The sequence below is a fragment of the Mauremys mutica genome, chromosome 11, assembly GCF_020497125.1.
Source record: "Mauremys mutica isolate MM-2020 ecotype Southern chromosome 11, ASM2049712v1, whole genome shotgun sequence".
In the NCBI taxonomy this organism is placed as follows: Eukaryota; Metazoa; Chordata; order Testudines; family Geoemydidae; genus Mauremys; species Mauremys mutica.
The window spans coordinates 78,814,605-78,829,630 of NC_059082.1; the positions used below are offsets into that span (position 1 = coordinate 78,814,605).

The 15,026-nt window shown below is 51.1% G+C and overlaps 1 protein-coding gene across 2 annotated transcripts; it reads left to right on the forward strand.

Annotated features, from left to right (window-relative positions):
- Window positions 1–3,574: 3,574 nt before the first annotated feature.
- Window positions 3,575–14,817, forward strand: NT5M (5',3'-nucleotidase, mitochondrial). 2 transcript variants are annotated; one of them, XM_044980218.1, is made up of 5 exons: window positions 3,596–4,208; window positions 8,946–9,046; window positions 9,785–9,845; window positions 11,467–11,581; window positions 12,623–14,817. In XM_044980218.1, the coding sequence occupies exons 1-5, from the start codon at window positions 3,891–3,893 to the stop codon at window positions 12,778–12,780; spliced, it is 753 nt and encodes a 250-aa protein (XP_044836153.1). In that variant the 5' UTR covers window positions 3,596–3,890; the 3' UTR covers window positions 12,781–14,817. The 2 variants fall into 2 exon arrangements, with proteins under 2 accessions (XP_044836154.1, XP_044836153.1); XM_044980219.1 differs by lacking the exon at window positions 11,467–11,581 and having other exon boundaries at window positions 3,575–4,208.
- Window positions 14,818–15,026: the final 209 nt, after the last annotated feature.

Sequence of the window (15,026 nt, forward strand, 5' to 3'; positions counted from 1 at the left end):
TAACAAACTATCCAGAACTATAAAACACTTAATTTAGAACAACAGCCATACCATAAGTCACTATTACAAATATTGCATCAGCCTTGGGTAGAATGTAGGATAAGGTATAGGAGTAGGCACTTAGAATGGCATCTGACAAACATGAGGACAACCCCAGGGTGCATTCACCAATCCAGTAGTTGGTTTTAAACACTGCTAAGCCATATGTCAGTGTCTGTGGGGGCAGTTCTCTCTCTAGTTGGACAACCTCATAGGTCAGTGGATTGTTCTGGTGATCTGTCTTCTTGTGCCCTACTTGTTTCAGGTTCCATGGGTATGGTTTGGGATTCACGTCTTTCAGTGGCTGGTGGAAATGTCACATCAGTCTCATCAGCAGTTTTCACACTGACAGGATCAATAACATTCTCATTTACCCGACATGGATAAAATGCTTCTGCCTCTGCAGTCACAGCCTCTGTGCCATGGGCAGCAGCTGGTAGGTACCATCGCATAATGGGATTCATTTTCATTCTCACTATCAGAATCATTGGAGTCTAAATTCTTGCCCTTATTTTGATCTCTTATTGCATTAGTTTGCCTTATTCTCTGTGTCTTCTGCTGTGGTGGCTTAGAGGATGGTGTTATGTTCACGGGTAAGAAGCCCACAGGGAAGTAAAAGATTACAGTGAAGAACTCTAATACCTCCTTTTCCACCGTCTTCGTTTCCTTCATAGACTAGACTATCCCTTTTCCTTTCAAGAACGACATAAATTTTATCTTCCCAGCAGGATTTTAATTTCCCCTCTCTCTGAAAGATTCCTGACAAGTACTCTGTCACCTGGCAAGGGGGCAGTGCCATTCCTTTTCTGATGATCATAATGATTCTTTCCCTGAGCAGCAGGTTTTTTTGAACATTTTGATGCCAGTTCATAAGATTCTTTCATCTGTTGTTTCCATTTCTCAACATAATCTTTCTAGTTCCCTGGCGCAGATTCAGAGTTTATAGGCAGACCAAATGTGATGTCAATGAGCAAACATGGTGATCATCCATACAATTAACAGAATGATAAGACCCCTATAGCTTAATTTCTGGTAAAGTGACAGGCATAAATTACCTTACTAAGAGAATCCTTTCAGTTTGACTATTTTTCTCTGGCAAGGTTCTCAATGTGGCCAGCAGAGTTTGGTTCAGCCTTTCTACCTGTCCACTACCCTGTGGGTGGTATGGGGTATATGAGGTGTTTCAATATTACAGTAGTTCTATAACCTTATGAATAAATTATTTCAAACTCTGCTTCTAGGTCATGATGACTCCTTTTAAAACTAAGTCACTGAAGAGTTTGTCTGCCACAGTCCTTCCTGCCTTGTTAGCGGTGGTAGGGTAGGCTTGAACAAACCTCATGACGTGATCCACTATGATTAAGATTTGCTTCTCTCTGGATGCAAGAGGCCTATTGATAAAAGCTCAAATCATTCTGTTGTAACTGCGTTAGTTGGTGGAACTCTGGTGAAGTTTCCATTTGCTCTTTTGCTGTAGCAATAAGGTGTAAAATCTTATCTTTTAATGCAAGCAACGTAGACAATCCCTGATCTTCCAACTCTTCCTGCCCATTTAAGTGGCATCTTATATATTTGATTAAAGCAAAATGGCGTTTTGCTCCAGTTTCACTGCAACTTGTCCCAGAAATGCCCAGAGAGTCATAGATTTCTCTTAAATGCTCATCCTTCAGCTGGTACCTCCTACCTCCATGTGTAGGTCCTCTAAGTCAATGGTTTTCAACTTTTTTTCATTTGCGGACCCCTAAACAATTTAAAATGGAGGTGCAGACCCCTTGGAAATCTTAGGCCTGGTCTACACTAGGGGGCGAGATTGATCTAAGATACACAACTTCAGCTACGGGAATAGCGTAGCTGAAGTCGATGTATCTTAGACTGACTTACCTCCCGTCCTCATGGCGCAGGATCGACAGCCACAGCTCCCCCGTCGACTCCTCTTCCGCCTCTAGCCGTGGTGGAGTTCCGGAGTCGACGGCAGAATGTTTGGGATCGATTTATCGTGTCTAGACGAGATGCGATAAATCGATTCCCGATAGATCGATTGCTACCGCCGATCCGGCGGGTAGTGTGGACGTACCCTTAGACATAGTCTGCAGACCGGAGCCCCGGTGGTGTGTGGCCCACCGCTTGAAAACCACAGTTCTATAGTAACAACAATCTTTTGTGGACCCCTTAGACATAGTCTGGAGACCCCCAGTGATCCGCAGACCACAGGTTGAAAACCACTGCTCCAAGTCTCTCCCAGCCATAGTGCTTGCAAACAATTAAATTTCCCCTGGCAGCTTTTCCTGGAACAGTGTACAGCAGCTTCCAAATACTACAATCCCAGACTAGGGGCAGTTTTAAAATTGGAGCTTTATTAAACAGTGTTAAATGCACAAGTCTCATTGCAGCTCAGTCCTTCCAGAGCGCACACAGCTCTGCTGCTGCAACAAGAGCTGTCCCCTTTTGATCCCAGCAGCTCAGCAGACCTTCAAGCCTTAAAGGGACAGGGCACAGGTAAATCTAACCCTGACATTCCACTTTGAGTACTACATTGGGTCTGCCCCCATGCAAGGCAGGAGATGAGAGACCGATCCAGAGGTGTGAGGCGATTTGGTACCTGTAATTAGACTAAGAAGCATCATATAGAAAATGCTGAAGAAAAAGGTTTGAGCCTGACCATCAACCTAGATCCAAACATCCCCAGACTTTGGGAAAGCTCAGGTCTGGATCCCATCTTGCACCTCGGCGGTTTCTTTAGAGGTCTCCCATCGAAACACTGACTAAGCGCCAGCCCTGTTTACTTTGTGGGGTCTGACAAGGGGCCAGCCCCAGGCATCACTAGGGCTTGCTAAAGATAGCAATGAGACCTTTCACTTTAAGGCTCTATTTCCAAAAATCACTGCCTGAGTTACCGAGAGACCACTAAAACAACAAGGACTCCGGTGGCACCTTAAAGACTAGCCGATTTATTTGGGCATAAGCCCAACGAAAACTTATGGCCAAATAAATTGGTTAGTTTTTAAGGTGCCACCGGACTCCTTGTTGTTTTTGTGGATACAGACTAACACGGCTACCCCCTGATGAGAGACCACCGAACACACAACACATGCATGTGCCCAAGCAAAACAGGGCCTTGCCCTGGGTGGGGCCAGGCAGGAAGGGGCGAGTAGAGGGCAAGGCGAGGCAGCAGGAGCTAGGTTGGGGGGTGGGGGTTGCTCCAGGAGCGGCCTTAAAGCCGCATGCTCCCCTAGCGCCGAGTCCCGGCTCACCCCCGGGCTGGTGCCGCTTTAAGGCGGCGCCTGCGGCCGCCTGTCAATGGGAAGAGGAACTGGGGCTAACACTGCCGGGTTGGGCTGCTGGCTGCCGCAGGGCCCGGCCCTCCTGCTCCGGGACGGGGCGAGGGGCTGGGCAGCAAACGGCTCTTTGCAGGGCGCGCTCCCCTGCCCCCGCCGTGCCCCCCGCAGCTGGCCAGATGTGCCCCGCTCCGCGCCCCCTTGCCCCCGCCGTGCCCCCCGCAGCTGGCCAGATGTGCCCCGCTCCGCGCCCCCTTGCCCCCGCCGTGCCCCCCGCAGCTGGCCAGATGTGCCCCGCTCCGCGCCCCCTTGCCCCCGCCGTGCCCCCCGCAGCTGGCCAGATGTGCCCCGCTCCGCGCAGGCAGGGGCAGCCCGGCCCCTCCTCTTAGCGGCCGCCGGCTCGCTTGTTGGCCGCAGAGGGCGGAATTTATTCTGCGCCAGGATCATCCGCCCGCCGCCGCTAGCGCCCGGGGGTGGATTCGGCTCCCCGCGGTAGCATCTGGGGCGGCGGGAGATGGAGCCTCGCGGCTTGCCGGGGATGGGGGTGCGTGGGACCCAGGTTCGGCTGTGCCCGTCATGATATCCCATCCCATCCCCATCCCCAGCTCGGCCATGGTTTTACTGAGCAGCTTTTTGCACCTGCACTCCAGGCACTGCGGCCCCTTCACCGCGCTGGGGCTGGGCAGGGCTCCCCGCTCCGGAGCCAGGTCGTGCAGTGCCATGTGCAGGCACCTGCGCGTCTTGGTGGACATGGATGGGGTGCTGGCGGACTTCGAAGGAGGATTCTTAAAGAAGTTCAGGGCCAGGTTCCCAGAGAAGCCGTACATTGCCCTGGAGGATCGCAGGGGCTTCTGGGTGTCGGAGCAGTATGGCCAGCTGAGATCTGAGCTGAGTGTGAGTCAATGGATCCTCTTCCCCCTCCCGCATTATATTGTTATTCTTCATTATTTGTCTGACACAGAGACTGTAAACTCTCCTGGGCAGGGGTTGTTGTCTTTATGTGTCTGTGTATCATCTAACATAGTGGAGCCCTGATCCTTGGTCGGGGTTCCTACAGGGTACAAAATAAGAAGAATTATTAACAATTAAAATCATTATTATTATTAATAATTTATATATTGGGTTTTCAATGTTGATTTTTTTTCTTCCTGAAATTAAGTGGATTTTAATGCAAATTCTTGCTGCGGGCTGTCTTTCTATTTTGATCAATTCAAACAATTTATTTAAAAATTCCAAAGTAGTATAGTCCAGTTTTCCTTCCCCAGTTATAATTTCCAGTTGAGAACATTCTGTATGGCTTAATGCAAATGCTGCAACATTGCCTTCAACAGTTGCCTTCATCTCTGGCTGTATTGTTTACCAGCAACAACACTCTGACCATGATGCAGCAGATTAGTTGAAAGCAAACCAAAGCAACTGACATTTCAAAATAGCTGAAATCATTTCCTTTCAGCGCTTATTTAAAACAACAACCTTAAAATCCTTCTGAAAAATGATGTTGGGTTGTTTTACCAGTTAAAACCTAAAGTCAGGACACTCTCTTTATATTGTTCTTTAGCCAGCGTCAGTGCATTTGGTTCTGCAGAAACTAGGTCTCTGCTCCAGAGAGTTTACAATCTCATGTGGGAGTTGACAGTTTAATTCCGAGATCATGTTTGCACGTGACAAAATGTGTTTGAAACAAAGAAAAGGCTTCATGTCTCTGATGGCACAAATGGGTACAGTGTGGTGAACAAATGTAGGCCCGAAATGGTTCTTACTCAGTGAAACCCTCATTGCCTTAAAGGCGGACAGAGCAGGGCTGCAGAAGGTGGTGTCTGGTCTGTATAACTAGAAGGAAAGCCACCTGGAATTGGTGGGATACAAGGAAGCCCCTCTGTTATGAGAAGGCTGATGCTAAGTGTATGAAACATCTCAGAAAAGATATATTTGAATTGGAAAAGGTGCAGAGAAGGGCAACAAAAATAATGGGGGATGGAACAGCTTTCGTACGAACGATTAAAAAGACTAGGACCGTTCAGTTTAGCAAAGAGACAACCCAGGTCGGATCTGATCGATAGAGGTCTATAAAATCATGAATGGTGCAGAGAAAGTGAACAGGGAATTATTTACCCAATTCACATAACACAAGAACCAAGGGTCATCCGATGAAATTAACAGGCAGCAGGTTTAAAACAAACACAAGAAAGTACTTCTTCACACAACGCACCGTCAACCTGTGGAACTCATTGCCAGGGGGTGTTGTGAAGGCCAACAGCATAACTGGGTTGAAAAAAGAATTAGATACATTAATGGAGGATAGGTCCTTCAATGGCTATTAGCCAAGATGGTCAGGGATACAACCCCATGCTCCGGGTGTCCCTAAACCTCCAAATGCCAGTAGCTGAGGCTGGACAAAGGGGGATGGATCACTCGAAATTGCCCTGTTCTGTTCATTCCCTCTGAAGCATCTGGCACAGCCAGAGTCAGGATACAGGACTAGATGGACCTTTGGTCTGACCCAGTGTTGCCGTTCTTATGTTCTTATGATAGTGTGGTTTCTTCTGAGATTTCAGCAATGGTTGTCCACTGCCATGTGTTCCCAAGAACTTGGGTGTATGGGATGTTCATGGTGTTGGGTTATCTCATTGTATCCATTACATTAACAGACATCACCCCTGTTAAAACCCACACACTCTTGGGGTGAAATCCTGGACGTTATTGGTAAAACTTGAGTGGGGCCATGATTTCCTCCTGGGTTCCTGACAGTGTCCAGCTGATATTGGAGAAAGGGAGTCAGGCTGTTTCTATATGGTATTTGGGCAACAGCACTCAGGATGTTGCACTCCATTTGGGACCACATCAACAGAACGATATTGACAAATTGGAGGGAGCTCAGAGAAGAGCAACCAAAGTGATCAGACAGTTGAGGGAAGAGTAAAAGTGCTAAATGCCCATAGTCTGATAGCCTACAGGGTTTAGAAGGGTGTTAATTCCTGGGGGAAGGGGTGATTCTATACAGTTCCTAGGGATAAATAAGATCAAATAAGAAAAGGAAAATGTTGGATGAAGATCAGGAAGCTCTATTAAACCAGGAAAAAGTCTCCCCAGGGAAGTGGTAGAATCTCCATCCCTTGGACTTTTAAACCTAGACTTATCAGAGCACTGAGCACAGGAACAATCCTGACCTGGTATGAGATGATCTGGCAGGTGTTTTGCCTCACTAAAGGCTTAGCTCTGCTCCCACTGACATAGTGGCAAACCTCCTATTGACTTTGGAAGCAGAGCCGGCTCCTGCATCCCCAGTACAGCAAAGCACTTAAGCACAGGAAGAAGGTTAAGCACATGTGCAAATGCTTTGCTGAACCGGTGCCGGTCTTCTCGGATGTCAGCCGTAGAACGATGATGTATAGCTTTTAAATGTTCCCCCCACTGGTATAATGCACTGCAGATTGAGTTGTGATGTACATTATTTTAGCTTAATAACCTGTTACAGTAACTGCTCTTTTCACATGGACGGGGGATTCTCGGCAGGCTGCATTGCAGCCCTAGGAGTTGCATGCACTAAGATGTGTAAGAAGGATTGTTTCCAAACCACTGGTGCTACTTGAGTCTCCTGTTATTCTTCAGCTCCCCTGGGGCAGCAGAGTGATGGGATTTCTCTTTTGCTCCCTCCCACTCTTTTGAGTGGGTGTATTCGGCCCTCCCACATTCAGCGTGACTTATCTGACAGGTGGATGGACTTTGCTTTGGTGCTCTCCAGCACTGAGCAATTAATGCTTAGAGACAGACTGTAGCCCAGCTGTGCAAGGGAGTATAGAAGACTTAAGGCTCCTCTGTACTCCCGTGCACCAGAGACCTAGATCGCAGGTAGCAGTGCTGGAAGCGGGACCGTTACATCCCCCATGCAAGAGGGTGGGAGTGGACAGAGTGGTGCGGAGGCAAACCCTTGGCTCTGCCACCACCCAATGCACAGACTAGCATAGCTAGATACAGGCCTGACACACGGTACTTCTCCCTGAGAGCAAAGGGGAATCTGGAAGGCAAAATGTGATGCCCAGATTCACACCTTGCCTTCTGATCTGCTCCAGGGGAAGCAGAACTGCCTGGTGCTTGGGGTTCATGACAAAGCCACAACCGAGCCCTTAAGCAGAACTCAGCCTTCTCTTGCTCCTGTCCTGTTAAGCCAATTGCTTATGGGTGAGACCTCCAGAATGTCCCATTTCTCCCCTCCACCAAAGGATCCACATCCAGGCAAAACAATTCTGCGACTGTATAGATTCGTGGTCATCCGTGAGGATGAAACCAAGGGTGTGGCTGGCATGCTCTGCAGTATTCTCTGCTTCTCAAGGCCCATAGGTCAGGGCAAGTAGAGTGTGAGAGCAGCCCTAAGGCTGCTCTAGCTTACACGGAGAACCAGGCAGCCCCTGGACAACCCCCAAATACTCCAGAGCACAAAAGTGGCTTAAAGCTACCTTTGCCCCTCTGATTCTGCCCAAAGCAAAGACGCAAAGGCCCTCTGTGTCCTCACAAATCCTTAATCACACAGCTACCTTCAGAATCTTTCAAGGCTGCTTCTGGGTTGGTCCAGTTGGGTTGCCACACAGTTTCACAACTGCTTCCTCTGGCTGGGGCTGAGCGTGCTGCCATTGCCCAAGGACCTCAGTGCTCAAGCTGGGATCTCTATGCACAGGCCATCACAAAGTTATTTTTAATCAGGGGAAATGGGATTTTTCTTTAATTTAGGCCTGGCTCACATGTTTCTAGCCCCTGGCCTGGATCAGCAGCTTGAGAACAGATGTGATTCTGTGATCTTCAATCAGTGTGGTGCAAACCTCTTCCTCTGAATAGTTGATCAAATCCAAGGAGGCTGGCTGTGGGGTCTGAAAGAAGCAACCCTACAGCAAAGACAAGCTAGATGTGCAGAAACACACTCCTTCCACCTTTTTGTTTTTGAGCACGAGACCCCCAAAGACGGCGTTCCTTAACAGTCTAGCAATTTATGGCAGTGCAAGGACTTACAGGTGCACAGGGTATGCCCTGTTCTCTAGATCCAGCTACAAGGTGTAAATTACAGGCAGCTCCCGGTCTCCCTTGTCCCAAGATTCTGCTCCATGCAGCCTATATACACGTTGCCTTCCTCAGGCCTCCCTTTTTTCCCTGACAGCTTTATAACAAAGTGCTCCAGCCCTTGCCCTCAGGGACTCTGGCTCTTGCTGAATTTGCCTTGCTCAGGAACTCACGTGACTGGTATTTTTTAGAGGGATCCTTGAGGTTAGAGGGGCAGCTTGTCTTCCATAGCACCTTGCCCCAATTGGGGCATTTTGGTTACTACCTTAGATTCTTTCCTGGAGACAAAATGTCCCCGTAGCACCCCATGCTGAACAACACTGTAGTACAGCAGATTTGGGAAGCTAATCTGCTTCAGGTGGACCTAGGTCATGAGACTCAGATGCAGGGTTTGGGCGAATTCAAGTTTTGGTTCAGGACCGTCTCTCACACCTGCTGTCGGACCCAGCCAGCCTCTCGAACACCCACCATCTGCTTTCCAGGAGAAGGGTCATCAGAGGGGAAAAATGCACATGGCAACTCAGGGCAGGGAGGAGAGGAGCAGGATGGACTGTACAGTAACTGGGATGTTTGCCCTTGCAGGAGAAAGCCATCAGCATATGGGAGTCAAAGAATTTCTTCATTGAGCTGGATCCAATCCCAGGGGCTGTGGAAGCCGTGAAGCAAATGGCTAAATTGGAAAAGTGAGTACACGTTCACAGTTGTGGACGGGAGGGGGTCTGAGTGCAGCAGGGCGTTTGTGCTCTTCTAGGCTTCTGCCGCTGGAGAGCTGGTGGTTTAGATTCCGGTGGGTGAAAATGAATGTGATCCTATAGTGTCTGTTGCAAAGCCCTCACATAGTTAGGTGCAGCTGTTAATCTGATTTACAGCCCCCTCTGCTGTTCCAGTTCTGGGACTTCTTTTAGGTGGGAATTGAGCTGCATTGGCAGAGCTCCGGAGAGAGAGCACTTTCTGTTAGTAATAAACGTGTGCGCGCGTGCGCGCGCACACACACACACTGTAAAAACATAGATTGGTTTGCTCCGTCCGTGTCAGTGAGCATAAACATCATCTGAATGGAGATTTCCAGTTCTAATATCTAGGCCTCTCTGGGACCTGTCTGACCTCAGGTTTTGCCTACTCCTAAAGTAGGAGCCATAGTTTCAGCAGAGATTTTGCTAAGCCCTCCTGGTGTCTGCCTCCCTAGTGCCCTCTCTTGGATGTGTGCCGGTGTTAGTTACCGCAGTGCCCACTCACCAGAAATGCTTTTTCGTGCAACCCTATTCAGTGGATGGCGGCGAGTTCCAGTCAGGGCCTGGTGTCTGTTTAGCAGCGGCCAGACTATTTAGGGGTACGTCTTGGATCCTAGGGTGCTTTTAGATCCAGAAAGGGAATTAAATTGGTGCGTTTCCCCACTCTCGCTCGCTCTCTTTTCCCGGCAGCACTGACGTGTTCATCTGCACGAGCCCGATCAAGAAGTACCGTTACTGCGCATATGAGAAGGTAACCCAGGAGTGAGCTCTGTGAAATGGAGTGGGGGGTGGGCGGGCTAGCCCTGGGTCTGGGGCAGGCACACTGGGCCCCGAAGCACAAGTGTCACCCATGGAATATAAAATCTGTTTCGCCAGCCCCACCCCCAATCACTGGAGAGCTCTTCAGTAGTAGCTGGTCAATCACACTGCAAGGTCAGTGCCTGTGTCTTGTGCTTCCCAAGTGATCCCAAAGCACTCTCAAGGCTATATTTACCGGAACCACTTCATTCGCCTCTAGCCACCTCTGAGATGGAATATGGCAGCTGTCTGACAGAGCACAGTGACACTATGTAACAGTTTGGGACAGGAAGTGAAGTATATGCTCTCCAATTCAAACTGCAGGGGAGATTTAGGTAGGCAGAAAGCAATTACCCAAGGGCCGGTTGGCAGGGCTAATCCTTGGTATCTTCAGTACCCACACAGGAGAGCAGGGATAGCCTTGTGGCAAATGCCCAGGTCTGGGAACCAGGACGCCTGCGTTCTAGTCCTAGCTCTGCCCCTCACTTGCTATGCTCCCTTATGGAAGTCAGCTGACCTCAGTTTGCCCATCTGCAAAATGGGGGTGGATTCTTGCCTACCTCACAGGAGGCACTGGGGGCCTTAACTAATTACTGTCTGTGAAGTGTGCTGAACTCCGTGGGTGGAAGGTGCTATGGCAGACAGACGCTATGGTAATTATAAGCACGTGGGACCTTGGTTTTTACATTTAATCACAATCCTGGAAATGATCAGTGGTTAAAGCATGAGGCATTTCTCGGGTCTTAGCAAGTGGCGAGTGAGCTGAACAAACAGGAGATCCACAGCTGGGACCATGTTGGATGCAAGTTGGGGGGAAATCAGGGTCCTTTCTGGGCCATTAATACTGTTACCCCTTTTGGCCCTAGCGGTTAGCTACAGTTAGGAAACCTCCAGGTTGTTTCTACCAGGAGGAGACGATGTTGGAGTCAGGTATCTTTGTTTATAAGATCGTACAAAGTCCTGTTCCCCATAACACAGTAGGAATCAAACAGCAGGAGACAATTTCTTTGCTCTCAGCTCCAAGCCCCTTTCTATAGCCAGCAACTCAGCCCAAAAGCTCTCCTCTTAGCTTTTTCTCAGGGCCACGCAGCCAATGCCTCTGTAGCTGTGTCTGGTGCTTTGCTGCCTTCTTTCTCTGCTTCGCTGGTTCTTCTCTCTCCCACCCAGGCACACCCCTCTATGGTCCACCAGGTAATACCCAGCGAAAAACCCTCCACTCACCTAGCTCAGCTCCCTGAGCGGCCTCACATGTAGTGACAAGTGCCTTTGGTTTGGTCTGAGGCCTCTATTGTTTCTTACATTCACCCCAAACCCAGGGTGGCTGCTACCCTCAGCGGTTTCACTGAGGTTTATCCCAAACTCTAACAATGTACTTGGCAGGGTGTCTTCCCACCCCTGCCCCCAGAGCCCCCTGTCGTTCCTTACCTTTGTCTTTTGCTAGCAAACTAATGTCAAGCGCCCTGCGCCTGTGGCTGGTGTTTGATGCTGCCTTTCAGCTGAGCTGAGGCCATGCTGCAGATGAAACCAGCCTGCCCTATCTGCCACACTAACTGCGCCACCCCCTTGCTTTCCAGTACGCCTGGGTGGAGAAACATTTTGGCCAAGAATTTCTGGAGCAGATTGTCCTAACGCGAGATAAAACTGTGATCTCTGGCGATCTGCTTATAGACGATAGACCAGATATAACAGGTACGGGAGATTGGACGCAGTAAAGGTAACCATATGGTACTCCTGGGGGCAGGTAGATTGGGGTTCTTCCCCTGCCTGTGTGTTTTGTTTACTTCTTTATGGAACTTTTTGGCTGAAGCTGAATGCCTTGTGCATGTCGGGCTTGAGGGCACCTCCTGTGCTCCCAGCTACGTTGGCTGTAATGTTTTTTCGGGCTGTTATTATTGAGCAAGAGCTGCCAAAACTCCTTGCGCTGCTGATGCCTGCCAGAGATTGGATTGGCATTTTCTTAGAGCCCAGGGCTGTTTGGTTCCGGGTCAGCCCAGGGTGGAGAGAGGGTCTAGCAGAGAAATCTGGATTCAGAGCTGAGCCTCCCCAAGGTGTGGATGGGCAAGTCTAGTGAGTAGGACACTGGGCTGAGACTCAGGAGACCTAGTTTCAGTTCTTGGTTCAACCACAGGCTCCCTATGGGACCTTGGGCAAGTCTCTTAGGGGTTGTCTACATGGTGCATTAGTCTGCACCTGCAAGGTGCACACTAGCCTGTCACACACTAACTGGCCTGTGCGGACCCTGCTGGTGTGCACTAACAGTTCCCTAGTGCACATTGATATGGTCGCGTTTCAAACAGTACAGCGTTATTGTGCACTAGGGAACTGTTAGTGCACACCAGCAGGGTCCTCACGGGACACACTAATGCGCCCTAGAATTGACACCCCACTGATGCAGACTAATTTACTGTGCAGAGAAGTCCCTAATCCTCCCTGTGCCTCCACTCCCCTGCCCATGACCTGGGGATCGCACTTCCCTACCTCCCCGAGGGCTGTGAGGATGAAGTCCGTTAGCGACTGCGAGTTGTGCAGATACCACAGCAAAGAGGACCAGGGCCGTGCCAAGCTAGATGGGGTGTGTTTGGATGTGGGCTCATCTCTGAAGAGATCGCAGGCTGCTGGAAGTGCGACACCAGCACACGGACCTAGTACCTGGCCCAGAGCCCCCCCCGCAGGGTCATGATGGTGCTAGGAGGCCCCTCCCTGAGCTGCTTTGCTCTCCTTGTCTTTCAGGAGCCGAGCCGAACCCCAGCTGGGAGCACGTTCTCTTCACAGCCTGTCACAATAAGCACCTGCAGCTGCAGCCCCCCAGCAGGAGGCTCCACTCATGGGCCGAGGACTGGAGGGCGATCCTGGACAGCAAACGGCCACCGCCCGGCCGGGCCATTTAAAGTGACAGGCTCCTGAGGCTGCCTCCTTAGCTGAACGGAGCGCTCTGTGGTGTCCAGCTCCGGGCTGAAACCCGCAGACAGACAACCTGGCTGGGCAGAGTAAGGAGAGGGGCCCTGGCAGGGAGAACAGGGCCAAAGGGGGATCGTGTTCATTAAGCTAGAGGCCATTGGGCCATGTGTGACTGGGCCACCATGAAGAACAGGAAGATTCTGGGCCCATCCCACCACAGGAAGCCCTGTCTACTGTGTGTCTCCTTTGCGCTCAGCTCTGTTTAACTCAGTGGCATGTTTAACTATTGGCGTCTGTAGCCACTGGTGACCCCAAATGTAGCGTCTCCGATGGATTCACCTCTCAGCTCGTTACCCGGCGTCCCCTGGACCTGCTTAATGGTGCCAACTAACTTTTAAATACGCCCCCATCTACACTGAGTTGGAGCACTGGATCAGCAGCCAGTACTGTCCTCGGGTTTGCCCTAGAGGACTGTCAAAATCCTTCCTCCTCCACCCATCCAGAGGCAGAGGAGCGGGTTTCCCTTCCCTCAGTCCCCAGCCTGGCTCGTCTTCATTCTTCGGCTCACCTGCTGTCACCACTCCAAGGGGAGCCTCTTCCTGCAGCAGCGTTTGCTTTTCCTCACAGCTGTGAATGTGCCTGCCGGGACTGCCTTGCGGGAGCGGCTGGGGGAGCATTGTTAAACACGGTGAAAATCAGGGTCATGTTACTGATTGGAGGACTGGGGCAACCCCACTTCGATCAGCGGGAACCCGCGTCCGCTCTGCTACTCTGAGAGGCTCAAACTGATTTGGGCTGTAACCTGGCAGCACCGTCTTTGGAAAGCGCTCGGATGGCAGCCGTGCATTGGCAGGGGTCACTGTAGGGAGAGATGAGCTTTCACAACTGCTCCCTAGGGCTTCCTCGTTCCAGACGAGCGAGGCAACAACTCTGGCCCAACATTTCCTTCCCCCATAGATCAGAGGTGGTGGAACAAGCCACCCCCCCGGCTCGAGGTGGTTTCCATTGTTCACAGGGTTACAGTTTAGTAGTTCAATGCCCCCCCACTATAAAAATTGTTCCAGGGCCCCTGCAATAGATAAGAGATTGGGGAGCCCCTAATGAGCTGGAAGTTATCCCTGGGCGATCACTTCGCCTCCCCCCACCGTGGTTTTGGAGGCTCTTCTCCCCGACTCAAGACATAATTCCTGGGTGGCTGGGGTACCCCATCACAGCCGTTAACTCCAGAGGGCAGCCCCTTGATTTGAGATGGTCAGTGTCGCCCGGCTGGCCTGCCTCTCACAGCTGTGCGGCACATCCGGGATCATGGTTCAGCCCAAGCACCAACAAGTGGCTCTGCCCTCCCATTAATCCTTTCCCCAGAGGCTGGCTAGTAGGCATGGGCAAGCCAATGGAGCTGAGAAGAGAGAGGTGGATACAATAGGCAGGGTCTAGCCCGAGAGGTGCGGTTAACAGCCCGAGCACAGGATGGGGAGCCAGGAGCTCATGGGTTTTTGTCATGGCTCTTCCACTGATCCCCTCTCTAGTTACAGGCAAATCACTGTGCCTCCCTGTGCCCCCACTTGTATAATGGAGATGTCAATACCTCTCGGGGTGATGAGGGGCTGGAACAACAGCCAGCCTGAAATCTTTGAGGTGTGTAGGCTGTTTCCTGCGCACATTGGGAAGAGGGGGTGAGGGGAGGGGCTATGCTAAAAGACGTTGCGGTAGCCACAGTTCGTCACTGGGTGCCCAAGTGTTCTCTTTCGCACTGAAATATCGACCAGCAGCAGAGTTCGGAGGGGCCAGTGACTGTACGCATTGATAAAGCCAGAGCCTGGGTGGACCTCAGCATTGGAGTTCCACAGCAGGATGGACATAACCTGCCATCGCAGTTGGAAGAAAAAGCTCAAGGCTGCACTAGTCGGTACCTCTCCTCCCTCCATCAGGCATCCAGAGAGCCCAGGGCCCTGCCAGCAGGGGCGGCTCCAGGCCCCAGCACGCCAAGCGCGTGCTTGGGGTGCTCTGCCCGTCACCAGGAGGGCGGCAGCAGGGCTCCGGTGGACCTCCCGCAGGCGTACCTGCGGAGGGTCCGCTGGTCCTGTGGCTTCAGTGGAGCCGCAGGACCAGCGGACCCTCTGCAGGCACGCCTGCGGAGGTCCACCGGAGCCGCGGAACCGGCGACCGGCAGAGCGCCCCCCGCGGCATGCCGCCGTGCTTGGGGCGGCGAAATGTCTAGAGCTGCCCCTGCCTGCCA